Source organism: Puma concolor, chromosome B3 (assembly GCF_028749965.1).
Source record: "Puma concolor isolate L17-30 chromosome B3, mPumCon1.1.hap2, whole genome shotgun sequence".
Classification (NCBI taxonomy): domain Eukaryota; kingdom Metazoa; phylum Chordata; class Mammalia; order Carnivora; family Felidae; genus Puma; species Puma concolor.
Window position 1 is genome coordinate 42,273,010 of NC_141672.1, and position 14,597 is coordinate 42,287,606.

At 42.1% G+C, this 14,597-nt stretch overlaps 1 protein-coding gene across 4 annotated transcripts in view; it reads right to left on the reverse strand.

Moving 5' to 3' along the window:
- DAAM1 (dishevelled associated activator of morphogenesis 1) overlaps nt 1-14,597 on the reverse strand; it is a 175,783-nt gene that overhangs the window by 32,980 nt on the left and 128,206 nt on the right. For 3 of the 4 annotated variants that reach the window (XR_015252337.1, XM_086709636.1, XM_086709637.1), the window contains 9 exons: nt 14,461-14,527; nt 14,115-14,232; nt 13,544-13,682; nt 13,201-13,259; nt 9,854-10,041; nt 8,849-9,148; nt 8,427-8,534; nt 1,526-1,555; nt 297-403 (listed from right to left, as the gene is read on the reverse strand). Coding sequence is in view for 3 of the 4 variants with exons in the window: in XM_086709636.1 (XP_086565762.1) it covers nt 297-403; nt 1,526-1,555; nt 8,427-8,534; nt 8,849-9,148; nt 9,854-10,041; nt 13,201-13,259; nt 13,544-13,682; nt 14,115-14,232; nt 14,461-14,527 (1,116 nt within the window). In the remaining variant the exon portion in view is untranslated. The remainder of the gene's footprint in view (nt 1-296; nt 404-1,525; nt 1,556-8,426; nt 8,535-8,848; nt 9,149-9,853; nt 10,042-13,200; nt 13,260-13,543; nt 13,683-14,114; nt 14,233-14,460; nt 14,528-14,597) is intronic. The other variant, XM_025918613.2, reaches the window with a different exon arrangement.

The window sequence follows — 14,597 nt, forward strand, 5'->3', positions numbered from 1 at the left end:
TCCATTTTACAGGCTCTCTGGGAAAACAAAACAAAAGAAAACATTGATTTGGAACGTTCCACTCTTCAACTTTAGAAGTCTGTGGAAATTAAACTAAGAAAGTAGGCAACCAGCTCTGATACATTCTGCTCAGGGAAAGTAAGCACCACGAATTCTCCTCACCTCAGACGGAAGAGAATCCAAAGAACTGAATCTCGGCAGAGTCCGATTATAAGAACAAGCACAAAAACATGGTTTGGAGCCACCAGAGAGAAAAGTTGGTCCTACCAAAAATGTTTATTCAACTTCAACAATACCTCGATAGAAGGATGTTGCAATTCTGAGCTCTCCGACCATCAATCACCGAAAGTTCTTTGACTTTAAGTTTGGAACTCAGAGTGTCATCAATGGCATCTGCTTCTTTCTATAAAGAGCATGAAAGAAATCCATCAAAGTCAAACAGGGACATTCTGACTTCAGACACACACTTTTCCTTTATATTTTCTGTTTACACACACACACACACACACACACACACACACACACACACACACACACAGGCAAAGCTGAGATGGTGAGGGAGGGAGTGTAAGGAGGTGGCAGAATTGAAACGAAGGGCTAAAATCTAGTTGACAAAGGGAAATAATAAGAAACGCTGACCACCCACATTTGAAAAAGCATTTTTGGAAGAACAAAGTGCATCTAAGTTGAAGATGCTAAGCGTGCATAAATTATCAATGAGTGGTGCCCTCCTTTTGTCCCCCAAATCCCTATGGATAGCAGACAGAAGAACTGTCACTATGAATCAAGCTCGGCTGAGGCTTGCCATTGCTAGTCTGGCCATTTGCAGGGCCCATTCACTCCGGAGCCATTTGCATCGTGAGCACTCAAAAAGCCAAACAATAAATCCTCCCAAACATCCTCATGTGCAACAGAAAGGTCCCAAGCCCAGATGGTACCTTTCATTACCCTGGAGCCTGATGGATAACAGAGAGGGGGCAATTCAAGGCATTAGTTCAATTACTTGAATTAACAACAAAACACTACTTCCAGACTCTGCCGCTGTACAAAAAGCTGTAAGCAATGATGGCCAGTCATAATTTATGGTGGAAGAGGCACAAAAATATTCTATATAAAATACTGTTTGAGTAAACTGGGCATCAAGGTGAAAATACAGACTAACTTCGTAAATAGCAAGTTTGATTTTATTAGAGGTCAGGATCAATTTTAAACATGGATCATGGCATTTTAAATATGTAAGGAAAGCAAAGAGTTCTGGAACTAACAGTTTGGGAAAAAACAAAGACAATATGGAGCTTATAGTAAGAGGCACTGGGTGATCAAACTTCAACGGTCTCCTGTCATACTGAGATTTCAAGCACACCGCTAATTATCAGTTAAGAGTTGAAACCCAGTGTGGAATTACCTAAGCATTGCATTACACTATCTGGAGGGGAAAAAAAAAAAAAAGGATGGCCAAGACATTCTGAGCTTACAGTGAGCCAAGAAGTTATACTAAGCAAGGTTTGGGTAGTTGCTCACTTACCTGCTTGGAGTTACTGTTCACAAAGAAATCCTACAGCCATGGCAGAGGCATGGAAAAGGCAAATCAGATACATGCAGTTCAGAAATCACAGCAACAAACGGGAGAAAGTCAAAGCAGTCAAGGAACTCAGTGACACAGGGTAAGAGAGGATTTATGCCCCAAGGATGAGCAATGAGAGTTGATGAAGACGGGAGAGCCTGGCTGAAGATACAATGAGGGCACGGTACGAAGCATTCTGGGTAGAGGACACGTGTTGTGCACCATTTCCAATGGCGGCAAATCAAACTTGGAGAAGAAAGGACTGAGAATACCCCAGAAAGACCCAAGTTGGGAAAGGAACACACTCTCTTTGAAAGAGGAATGGGCTCCATTTATTCAACATGACAATTTTCACTTGAAGCAGAAAAATATCCATTAATTCCATCAAATTGAGGAAACTACTCCTATGGTCATGTCCTACCAGCAAAATATGCTTTTTTGGGGGGATGGGGGCAGGAATAATCTGTCTTCTTATGTCATAAGGAAGGATTAAGAAAAGACAAAAGACAAGTTCAGCAACATAGGTCAGTAATATTAACCCTCAGTATCCCTCAAGAGTCCAAACAATGCCTGGCAGTGCTATGGATAGGTATGAGAAAAAAGACCGAACATGCAATTAAGAGACAATAAGTGATTCATGTTTGTGTGCCGCCATTGGTGGCCCTGTCCCAACTGCCTCAGGGAAGTTCAAGGATACAAGGCCTGCGGCCTCCTCCTGAAATACTCCAGACAAGATCTGGAGTGAAGAAGAGAAAGAGGAAGAAGTAACTGACATGTTAAGAGAAAGTTACAGCCTTCTTTACATGGTTTTGCCATGCTGGAATGAAGAAAGCTTCAGGGTGCAAAACACACCCCAGCTCTCAGGCCAACCGCTTCACGACCAGCAGTTGCTCAGCAGATTCCTTAAGGCCTCATTGGCCCTGGCAGCACTGCCAAGGCCAATTTTACACAGATGAGCTGTTTCACATCATTCTTCCAGTGGGAAACAAAATGTGTCCTCCTTTTGCTCCTCCCACACAAGGAGGGATTGCTTTTCTAGAACGGCATTTAAAAATAAGTTGATAACCACAAGAAACCTTTCTTCTACTCTGACATCACAGTTTTCTTTTGTCCCAGTTGCAACAGCCAGGTTTTCTACTCTCAAACTCCTTAGGACACTTTCCCTGTAAAAGTAGCCTCTCCTTTCAAGGGCAGAAAGAACTATGGCAAAGTGAACTCTGTGAGGTCATCTTATCCCACTTTTCTCTCTTACTGAGGCAAGTTGCTAGTTGAATTTAGATCCAGCTATTACTGTCTGGCCTTCAAAGAAGAAACTTCTACAAAGCTCTCTGGCAACTTATTCTCCGTAAGTTTGCACTGTCAGAAAATTAAGACTTCTGACCTTGACTATAGTGGGCTATGGAATCAGGCAACTATCATTAATTAGGTGTGAGGTTGGTAGCTCAGCCTTACTATCTGCAAAATGGAATTAACAACTGGATTATTACTGTGACGACTAAACATGGTAATTCATGTAAAAAAGCAATGTGCACGGTACCTCGTACATATTTATGAGCTCAATACTTGGAAGGTATCATACAACTATCTTTCAAGCTGATGATCAAGTCCATTTTTTTTCTCCTATTGCTCTCTTTTTAATTGAGTTGAAGAACAGCTGGTCAAGATCTCCCGTTTGTTGCCAGCAGCAGAAGTAAGCGGCCAAGTAATGCATCTTATCTTTGCAGAGGTGATGATGAGGAATGCCATGGGAGAGTGTGGTTTACTGTTAGCCTTAAGGTTTCCCTTCTTTAACGGTCCTTTAACCACATTTAAAATAAAATCACAAAGCTTATTAGATGGGCATGTTAAAAATAATGATGCTTCCAGGCCTCTTTCAAATAAGTTAACATTCTTTTTGAAACTTTAAATGATTCACTAATTGGCTTGGGCCAAACACCATAGGATCACCTAACAGGAGGTCTGCTTTTTCCAGATGATTTTTGGTGTAGGGCTTTGGAAAATAAAAGTTGGGACTCGAATTTTCAGGAACCAATGCTGATAGCTTCCTAGGGATAAGGTTCCTCAATGACATAATGATTCAACAGTTTATAGGTAATAATAATCCTTACCTGGATATTTCTTAATTTTTTCGAGGTTACAATCCCTTTGCAAATCTGACAAAAGGTAGAGATCCCTCTCCAGAAAAATGCATACTATTCATATAAATGCATAATATTAAAATATATTTTTAAAATTTTATTTATTTTTGAGACAGAGAGAGAGCATGAACAGGGGGAGAAGCAGAGAGAGGTGGGGAGACACAGAATCTGAAGCAGGCTCCAGGCTCTGAGCTGTCAGCACAGAGCCCGATGCAGGGCTCAAACCCACAAATGGTGAGATCATGACCTGAGCTAAAGTCAAATGCTCAACCGACTGAGCCACCCAGGCGCCCCTAAATGCATAATATTTATATAAAACCCTGCCTTTAATTAACTCTTACCATGGAGTCAATTAATAGAACCTCCACCTTATACTTTGGTCTAAGAAAAACCATCATTCATAATTTTCTCTCCGGCCTTCACATGCCATGGTGAAGGGCCAAGATTATTGAAATAAATACCCTAAATTATAATTTTTCAATGTAAAAAATAGATCTCCAGAATACTGAAAATGTGAAAAGAATAACAAAAAATTCTTTGACCATTTATTTAAGAAAAAAAAAATCAGAAGATAACACAGAATGTTCCAAATGGGAGCCCAAGAATGACTTCTATATTACGTTATTAACAGGAAGAGGTCAGATTCTGGAGTTTGGTGTTGCAGTTAGCCTTTGTTCCCTACATCAGAGCAGAGAGGCTTTCAAATGTTCTACCATATGCTGATAAAAGGACCTGTAAAGAAGGGGTGCCCTCAGGCAAAGAACTGGGAGAAGGAATGGAGATACGAGCTGTAAATTTACTGCTACAAAGATATGACTCCCTTTAGGTAAATGTAAAATTTATCTTCCTATATCCACCTGCATGGATAGGGAGAATGAATTTATAACATCTCAAGGTGAAAATTTCCCACAAAACCAAAATGAATATTGTTTAAGTGTATCTCAAGTAATACTACTATGCAATGCATGTGATGTACTAAAACAAGTCCTTTGTGGTTGGCCTGGAAATCATGCATAATGTAGTTTCAATGAGGAAAAGAGGTTCTGAGATTCAAGAAATTGACTTTCAAATGAACTTTTGGAACGTAAGCAGGGGAGTAACTGCACGCTATTAAATTCCACTTCATGTGGCACATAAGCTTACATAATCAGGTCCACACACCTTTGATATCCACACTGGAAAAGAAAAATCCTGAATAGAAATGGTCTTGTTCTTAAAACTGGAGTTACAGAAAATCCTTTACAAAGCCTGACCTTCATAGTGAATGAAACTGTGGTGTAAGAACAAAGTGAAACTGAGAATTTATGCCACTTGTGACCTGGCTGTGCCACCTGTTCAGACACTGAATATATGCTAAGCCATATTTCTATTACCTATGAGATAGGAATAATACCTCATAGAGCTGGTGTGAGGATGAAATTAAAAAAAAAATAAGTATAAGAGTGCCTTGAGAACTAAATTTTACAATTGATGAGATTGAGACTGGGTATATTGTTCTCAGCACCAAAAAGGTAATGGATACTTAATATTGATTATCATTTTTTTAGTCTATACAGACTGTCTTTGTCTTTGCTTTTACACTGTAAGTTGCATCAAAAGCCTGTGCAACCATTCAATACATTTGCATCCTTTGAAGCATTTCACATACAAAGCAGATGGTATAAATATCTGTTTGGATTTTTATGATAAAAATATTTCTCAAATCAATTGGGCACACCTTTCATATGTGTGCATATTTATATAAAATCTCTCCTAAATATCATTAATCAGCGTTCATCTAAAGTTACTAATCTTATACCTGAGGTTGTGTTCAAAATCCTACTCTGTAGAGTGTTCTTGTTACATGCACACAGGTAATGGTATTCATGTGTTCCTTTGCCTCTCTGAGAAACTGACTTGTTCAAACAACTGGCTGAAGTTCAGAGAGTTTGACCAGGGTTTTATAATTGGAGGGATAGAGGAGATACTATAGGAAAAAAAAAAAAAAAATAGGTTCCCACTATTCACTGGGGAGTGGAAAGGAGAGCAGTTCAAGTGTGATGATAATTATACAGCGTATTGCCAAGACTAAAACGAAAATACACAGGTCTTTGACATTGTCATTAGATAAGGAGATAGGGAACATTCAATGACAGGCACCCCGTTTCCTATACTCTGTCCTACAAATTCCTACTAGAATGTCTGTATCTTTAGTTTTTTTTTTTTTTTTTTTGGTCTCTCAACATTCAATGAACTCAATAAAATGGATACAATTACCTTCATTTGGGAAATATATCTATGGTTTAAAAATCTCATCTCAAATTTGTGCGCCAAGAGGGGAAACCTACTTCAATCAAGCTGAGCCAAGTGTGTTGAAATCTTTTTCCAGAAAGTGCCATTAAAATGTCACAAATGAATCTACCCGTCTCCTTAGCGTTAAGTACAACTGATATGTTCTGGTCTACACTGACTGGAATGACTACTGATTACTTAAACAGGGATCGGTTGCTAGGAGACAATTACCCAATTGCAAGGCTTTCTGCAACCCTGTCTCCCAGAGCTCTTGAGAACTGTCCACATATTTGTCCCAGAGCATTTTGGCAGCATCCTTCTGCACCTTCTGCTGAAAGCCAGTTAATTATGAGTCTTGTAAAGTCGGGTCTTTTAACCACCTGCCTTCATGATCAACGCAACCCACATGCTCAGACTTGAATAACATCATTTGGAATTGACTGCTGTTTTCCCTTTCTTTAATTTACTTTAAAAAAAAAAATTTTGTTATGTTTTTATTTTATTTTTGACAGAGACAGAGTGTAGGCAGGGGAGGGGCATAGAGAGAGAGGGAGACACAGAATCTAAAGCAGGCTCCAGGCTCTGAGCTGTCAGCACGGAGCCCGACACAGGGCTTGAACTCTACGGACTGTGAGATCATGACCTGAGCTGAAGTCGGATGCTTAACCAACTGAGCCACCCAGGCACCCCTTTAATTTACTTTTCTACTTACTTTACTTTTCTACTTTACTTTTCTAAGCTCCCAAACCTTCACCTTAGGCAAACAGAATGGACCAGAATTAGTGACTGAAACTGAAGTGGGAAATCAATTGGATGTGTAATGAGGTCAGAAGATTACTGAATCTACCAGGAAATTTGCTAAAATGTCCTACGACTTCATGTCAAGGCCCAGAGAACACCTTCCTAGGTCAGCAGCAAAGAGACCGAGAGAGGAGGTCCATTGCAGCCAATCAGGAATGAGTCTGGTCCAAGCACCTGCCATATGAGGGCCCTAAACATACCCTTCGTTTGTCCCTTGAAAGATAAAGTGTCTTGCTTTCTACTGGACATTATCTTTTTTCCCCTTCATTTTCCTTTATTTTGTGGGTACAGCACTGCACAAGTTTTCCTTCATACTTATGGAGGGGCCCCAGCTGAGGGCTCCTGTTTTAGGTTCATGCTACCATGGCAGACAACGACCAGCATTTTTGTACTTTACTAAAATAGCACAGAATACAATGCAGAGAAGCTTTCCCTCTGAGTGAAAATATTCTGGCTAAAAGACATACTACTTTTTCAGTTTCAGATGTATCAAAGGTTTTAAAATAAAAACCTGTCACAGTTTCGGTTTCTCCCCAGCCTCAGTCCATCTTCTCCCTCGATGGTTGGTAGTTCTGTTCTGAGACACCCTTTCTTGGGAACCAGTCTGCAGCTGCTCTGAGGATGCTCCAGCCGGCACATGATTCACGTAGGAGATAAAGGGCTCCCAGTAAAGCCCAAGAAAAGCCCCCATGCAGATGCCTGGCATGCTTGTGTTCCTAGTAAGATGCACTCTGCTCTCTCCATCATCTCTCTCAGTCATCCTGAAGAATCTTTCTTCTCTCACTCCAGGACACCACGTTTCCCTTCCTACGTCTCTGACTGTCTGCTTGGGATCTTTGTTGTGATCTCTTCTGGTCCACCCTTAGGAGGATCTCCTAACATGTCCTCTCAAGAAGTGAGAGGTACCATCAGATGTGACTGGAGTGTATGGCATAAAGTTGATTCGCTGGCTATGTCAACATGGATAGCCAACGAGCATCAAATCACACGTTTCCCACTAGCGTCACAAAAGTTTGGCTCCTGTTTCAGAAGCTTCTCTGGTCCTTTTTCTGTCAGTGCCATCCTCCAAATTGCTCAGCCTTCCCAGGCCCACTTCTGAGTTGACCGTGTTCGTGACATATAGTAAAAACTTCTAAGGTTCTGGTTAACTGTCAAATCATTGTTATTTACAAACCCTTGTATGTCTAAAGGTTCCATCTATTTCAAAAAGCAGTTCATTTCTGATTATAACCAACGGATATATAGATTTTTAAAAGTCAGATAAACTAAAATGGCTTAAGAAACGAACCCTGCGACAATTACAAGTTAGGCAGCTCTCCTACTAATATTTGCTCCTGGTGACCCATTTGGACCAAGCACAAGAGATATTAACATACAAAACCCCTTCCACCAATGCAGATAAGGTCTTGGACACACACCAGGGTATGAAGTTAACAAGCAGCTTCAACACGTTCACACACATACACGGACAGGCACTTAGACACACATGTGAACACACGCACACCATGCTGCTTTGCAGGGACAGAGCAGGGTAGACCAGACAGCCTCAAACCAAGACGCCCATCACCTCATGGCATGGCAGATAGCACGGGGACCATGCGTGAGGACAGGACTTCTTATTTTTGTCTCATCTGGAGAGCACACAGTGTTACCTGCTGTCTTTGGTAGGCAGAGAATGTTCTCTCCAGGTCTTCGAGGTCTAGAATTTTGAAGACTTTTGTATCATCAATTTCGGTCCATACTGTTCCTTCCAGTTTATTCTGCAAACATCAAGTTAATAAGTAATAAATACTAGAGTTTATGGTTATATACAAAAAGAACAGACGTGGTTATTTTTTTAAAAAGTGCTGCCACCCCCAATTCTTCATTCTACCAGATGCTCAAAGTGGTCTGGCTTCAAACAACATGTCATTTATTTCAGCTTGAACACTTGAAGTATCAGAGCTAGTGAGAACCCGAGTCCATACTAAGAAAATGAAATCACTTAACAGTCAGGGCTGTTTGCCTTTTCAGTGACAGCACGGTGAGCTGCTAATGTTATCCATTAGAGGGAAAATCAGAACAAATGGCTTACCTCAGGCAGCTTAGACCAGTTGAAGGATTTCAGGGCATTTGTGGGCTGAGGAATGTTTTTCTTCTTGAGTGCCAGACCCAGTGGAGCACCAGGAGGTGGCATGATCCCCCCTAAGGGAGGAGGCCCTGGGGGAGGAGGAGGGCCGCCTGGAGGAAGGGGAGGGGGTGGAGGAGGAAGCATTCCACCTGGCAGGGGTGGAGGTGGTGGTGGGGGGAGGAGGGACCCTGGGACAGAGGAAGGAAAGGGCCCCCCTGGGGCTCCAGGGGAGGGTCCACCTGGGATCGAAGCACAGACAGCTCTCTGAAAAGGTAAAAATAGGAAAAGAGAAGGTCAGTGGAAGAAGTAAATTCACTGGATGATTCGGAGTCTGAAACTTTGCCTAAAACGTATGTTACAGAGAAATTCACATTTCTGAGAAGATGGGTTTAAAAGGAGCAATAAATCAAATGGGCTTTAGGGTCTTCATGGACTACTGAGTCAGCCCTTTATATGTGGCACATTAGTGCTTGTCTGCATAGCACTCACGTATCCCTCACTACTTATAGCATCCGAGTTTGGTTTTCATGAAATCAGTTTTCATTTTAAGAAGTTAACGTGGGGGTGCCTGGGTGGCTCAGTTGGTCAAGCGTCTGACTTTTGATTTCGGCTCCAGTCATGATCTCACAGTTGGTGAGTTCGAGTCCTATGTCGGGATCTATGCTGACAGCACGGAGCCTGCTTGGGATTCTCTCTCTCTCAAAGTAAATAAATAAAACTTTAAAAAAAAAATGTTATCTCCTTTGATCTTATTAGAGAATCTGCATTTATTTAAATACACACACCCCCAACCCCCCTCTGCTGCCTGACTTACACGATGGCAGAGGGAGGAAGTCTTAAAACCACTGGGATAGATCACCTTGGGATACCCAGGCAGAAGCTGTCTGCCTAAGGTAGAGGGGCTCCAGGGTAAGCGAGGCCCAGCAGCTGCTCAGAAACGAAGACCCGGCCCGTGGCCCCGGCCCTCACCCTGTTCAGCTCGTGGAGCTGTGCTGTGAGATCCGCCACCTGCTGCTTGACTTGCTTATGCTCGCTAGTCTCCTTTTCGAGCTTCTCTTTCATTTTATTTAAGGTCTGCATCATCTCCTCCTTCTCTTGGGTCTTGGCATCACATTCGCGCTCTTTCTTTTCCAATTTCTGTTGCAACTCATTGTGCTCTACACAAGAAAACAACGGGACGTGAAAACAGGGGACTCTTCAAAGCTGAAGTGTTTTTCTCTAAACAGAAAACTGGCTGAGGATGATGTGAGGCTCTTCATTAGGTAAATATTATTCCTCTCCTCCGTCAGAGGGAACGACTTGTGGACTCAGTGGTGTTCGTGCTTGGAGGGGTCTTTAGGTGAACAACGTTATGGTTAACTACATCTTGTAAAATACTGAAGAAGAGACCCTGAAGTCACAGTCCTGAAGATGGAACACAAGGGTGAGCACCTATTTGTGGAGGATAATGGTGCCCGTTTGGTATTTAATTCAGGATCCTGTCATAAAAATGGCCCTTCGGCCACACTAGGGAAAATGAATATTAAAAAGGCTTCTTTTGACAAATTAGAAATGAGAACCAGAGAAGCCATTGTTTGTTAGCCAGGTTGCTGGCTTGTGTCCAACCAGCAGAGGGCTGAGAGGGAGGATCTTGCTCCCTGGGGAATATGCTGATGCCAGACCCCGTCTGTCCCTCTGTCCCGACACCGAGTCCTCTCTCCCATTCTCCTCTCGGAAGGCTACCTGGACTTGAAGTATTTTATGCTTCTGGCAAATAGTCCTTAAAACTTGTGAAAGCAAATGCTATCAGATTCTCAGCATTAAAGACTTTAAGGGCAGAGCATGACAATCGCCACAATATGGGGAGAAAAATATTAGCTCTCAGCTGTAGTTTTACTAACTTCCCAATCCTGCTATAATGGAACGAGGCATCCAATGGAGCCCAATGTTTACTTACATTGCCAATATGCCTGCTGACTCCAGCCCTTGCGGGAGTGAGGAGCTTTGGGAAAGAGGACTAATGAAGTTGAGGCTGCAGGTTTTTATTTCAAATACTTGGCCCCAATTCCTACTCTTTTCATAAAGTAAACCCACGGGAGATATAACCCACTGAGGCTGAGCTACACAGAATTGGTCTCTATTTCTGAATCTGATAACACATTTAAATTCTCGCTCTCTCCATCTCTTACTTTTTCTTTCCTGAGTTTGCAGAGAAGAGTTCACACCATTGAAAGCCTTGAATTCTACCAGTCTTGAAGTTAAGGTGACCACTATTCATTCTGTGAATGAATGCATCCCTGACTTCTTCCGCGATGCGTCTGAAACCCACCTCACTGTATCCCATTTTCCTTCTTCTGTCTCCACGTCATTCTTCTTTCACAATTCGAAGACTTGAGACTCTTACGACCGGTCATTAAGCTTTGACAAATCCTGCTGTGCCTCAGAACCACCTCAGAGATTTTAACATTTCAGGAGCCCCGTACCCCACTTCTGGGAATGTCTTCTACAGGTCAGGGACAGGGCTTAGGGATTTGTTTTCAAACGTTCCTTAGATGATTCTGATGTAATGCCAGGTTTGGGAAGCTGCAGGCTAAAGGATTCTCCCTACAAAGGCGTTCATTTACCATCCATTTGCTAAGATCTTCTTGAACGCTTACTACTGACTATGCCATAGTAAAGAGAATTCTCCACCTTTCAGGGCCAGAGGACTCCCATCTCCTCACAGCCTCCACCCTCCGATTCATCATCGTGTGCCCTTTTTGATACAGCCTTGCTACTTGAAGACTTCAGAAAAGAATTAATTTTATCTACATTATCTCCTCTTTTACACTCCACCTGTGACCTCATGTTAAACCATCCTGTTCCGCCCACTGACCTTGGCCATTATTTCTCATCCCACCTCAGCCGCCTAAATCTACCATAGTCCCTATCATTTATAGTGCAATCAATATGGCACTATGTTAAAGTCCTTATATTTGTTTTGTCCTTTAATCTTTGCAACAGCCCTGCAAGTTAGATATAATCTTCAGCTTATAGAAGGGGAGGGTGGAGAAGAGGAGTCTGCATGCCTACGCATGCAGTCAGTGAGGAATGGAGTTGAGACTCAGACCCAGAGCCCAGTGCAGGGCCTGACACATACAGGCGTTCAACAAGCCTGCACTGAGTGACCGCCTGAATGACTCCAAAGCTTCTGTCCTGGGTGCGCGCCTTAGCTTGCACACCCACATCCCTGTGCTCTACGTTTGCCCCTAAAGTATCACCTGACCATTTTCTCTTCGGTATCACCTCTCTTCACCCCAACTTTTGGTCAGTGTTTCTATTCTTTCTACAGCAGCTTCTGGAATCTATTTATAAAACCGTATACAGCAACCTCACCTGTGTGAGAGCAATCTGAATTCATATATGGGACTTCTAATATAGGTGCACCGCGTGTCTGGTATTTTCTGCTACCAGTGGTGGCCCTGCTTTTCTGCTCCACGGAAAAGGACAAATGTGATGAGGGAAAAGGAAATACTTTGGCATCTCTTAGACCCTCTTTTCAATGCACTAAATATCGGGGGTGAGTGCTATTGTGTGTCACTGGCTGTGACTAAGTAAGTTGGACAAGGAAAAGGAAGTCAGTTGGCCAGCAGAGCGAAAGAGCAGAGGCCGGGAACAGGACTGTTTTCATAAGACGGCCGATTTCAAGTTGCAAGCATTTGGAAGGGAGAGGGTGACTTCTATCCATTCTGAGTGGCTGGCACAGTGATGGGTACAAATGACTCTCCTATCATTTGACGCTGAGTGTTAAGACCAAAGACATGCTCCAGTACTCACCAAGAGCTGGCCTAGTTACGTCTCATAATGCCTGTATCTACAATGATCGGTGATTTTCTATATGATTTCTCTTTTTATAACGGGTGCCAAACTAAGGTCATGTGGAGAATTGGGCTGCTGAAACCAGGTGGCCTGGGTTTCTGTTAAAATTCTGGGTAGTCCCCCTTAAAACCTAGTGTGCTTTAAAGAGCAGTTACAGAGTGGGGGGAGGGCTGGCATGAGTGGTAGTTAAGAAAATTTGAGTTAATGAATGCCAAACAGCAAATGCTACAAGCTTTTCAACAAAAATTTACATAATTATAATAAAAGGATAAAATATTTGGCAATCAGCATGACAATTAAAATAGCTGAATTCGAGAGAAAACAGGGCAAAATGCCCTTAAGACACAGAAAAAGAAAGGCTGTTGGATGCATTCAAGTCAGTAAGAAATATCAGTGCAAGCTTCTAAAATATACAGAAAGCAGAGTTGCCCAATAACCAAATACGCGGCCGTTTCTCTCATCGGGTCCTCACTATTTACCTTTTCTCATTTTTTCTGCTTGTTCTTTCCACTGCTTAACTTCATTTTCATTGACCAACCTGTATGATAGTCAAAAGAGCATTCATTACAAAAACATAAAAGGCCCGTTGCCAAAATGCATGCTCTTCTAGGTACAAAAATAGTCCTCTGCAGAAAAATCCTCAGCATGCTTGAAACCCATTTAAACCCAGATGCTACTCAGATACATTACATATGTATATATAGGCGCTCATATTTGACCTCTAGAACATTTCGGTTCTCCCAGCGGCTATTTTAAAGTAGGATAAAGTAAACGTCTTACATTGTGACTATCATCTCACAGACAGCAAAATCAGAAACTTACATTCGTACGACATTCTTAATGTTAAAGTTTTCCAAAGGCGTGGTGTCAGGGTCCTGTCCTTTGTCATTCTGAATAACTATCTGCTGTATAATCCTATCTAGTAGCAGCCAGTACTGAACGGTGTTGCCGCTTCTCTTGTCTAAAAAAGAAAAGAAGGGTGGAAAAATACTTCATGTTGTTTCTAAACTAGGATGAATATGTTTCAACAGCGGTCACCCGCCAGAGCCACAGAACCAGAGATGTTTATAACATCTGCACCAGCACTTCCCAAAGTTTCTGGAATTCTGACATGCGATGATCATTTACATGATTGAGAGGCACTTTCTACCCCTTTCTAAATGTGTTGCAAGGCATATATTTATTTTTAAAATCAAAGTAAGTTATAATTCATTTCATTTTTAGAATGTCATAATACCCCTTAAGCTGTGTGGAGACACGTTGGACTGTCACAAAAGCAAGGTTTGGAATCCCTGGTGTGCACCCAGGCTAATCAGCGCTGCTCAGAAGACAGAGCCCTTTGGATGATGTCCAAACATTCAAAAACACACATGTAAGTCACAAACACACTCACAAGGCATTTGGAGGCAGTGGTGCAGGATGGACATGAAGTGAGGGTAAGCTTCACTATGGGTCAGCCTCTTCCTGGTCAGCTCAAACATCTGAGTCGCACTTTTTGTGTCTATGTGAACCTATTCCGTATGAAAAAGAGATCTAAGTCAACACCCGGTATCCTCAATAGCTGCAACGCAAGGTAAGCAAATCCAAGGCACGCACGGCTAATCCTGCCACTTAGGTAGCAAAACAAAACCCGGATTTTGCTTTTCGGTTGTACCGGTCCATGTCAACTCAACACACGTTACGGCAAGGGAAGTCCATGAGTTCATGAGTTAAATCTGATTAATTGTGACCATACGTACCAGTTCAAATCTTTTGGCAAATTCTAGTTCATCTTCATTTCTGAGCATTTCGAAAAAATCTAAATGCCTGAAATCCAATAAAAGAGAAGCTATTAAAAGTAGAATGTCCTACAAACACAAGCACATAGGAATTAGGA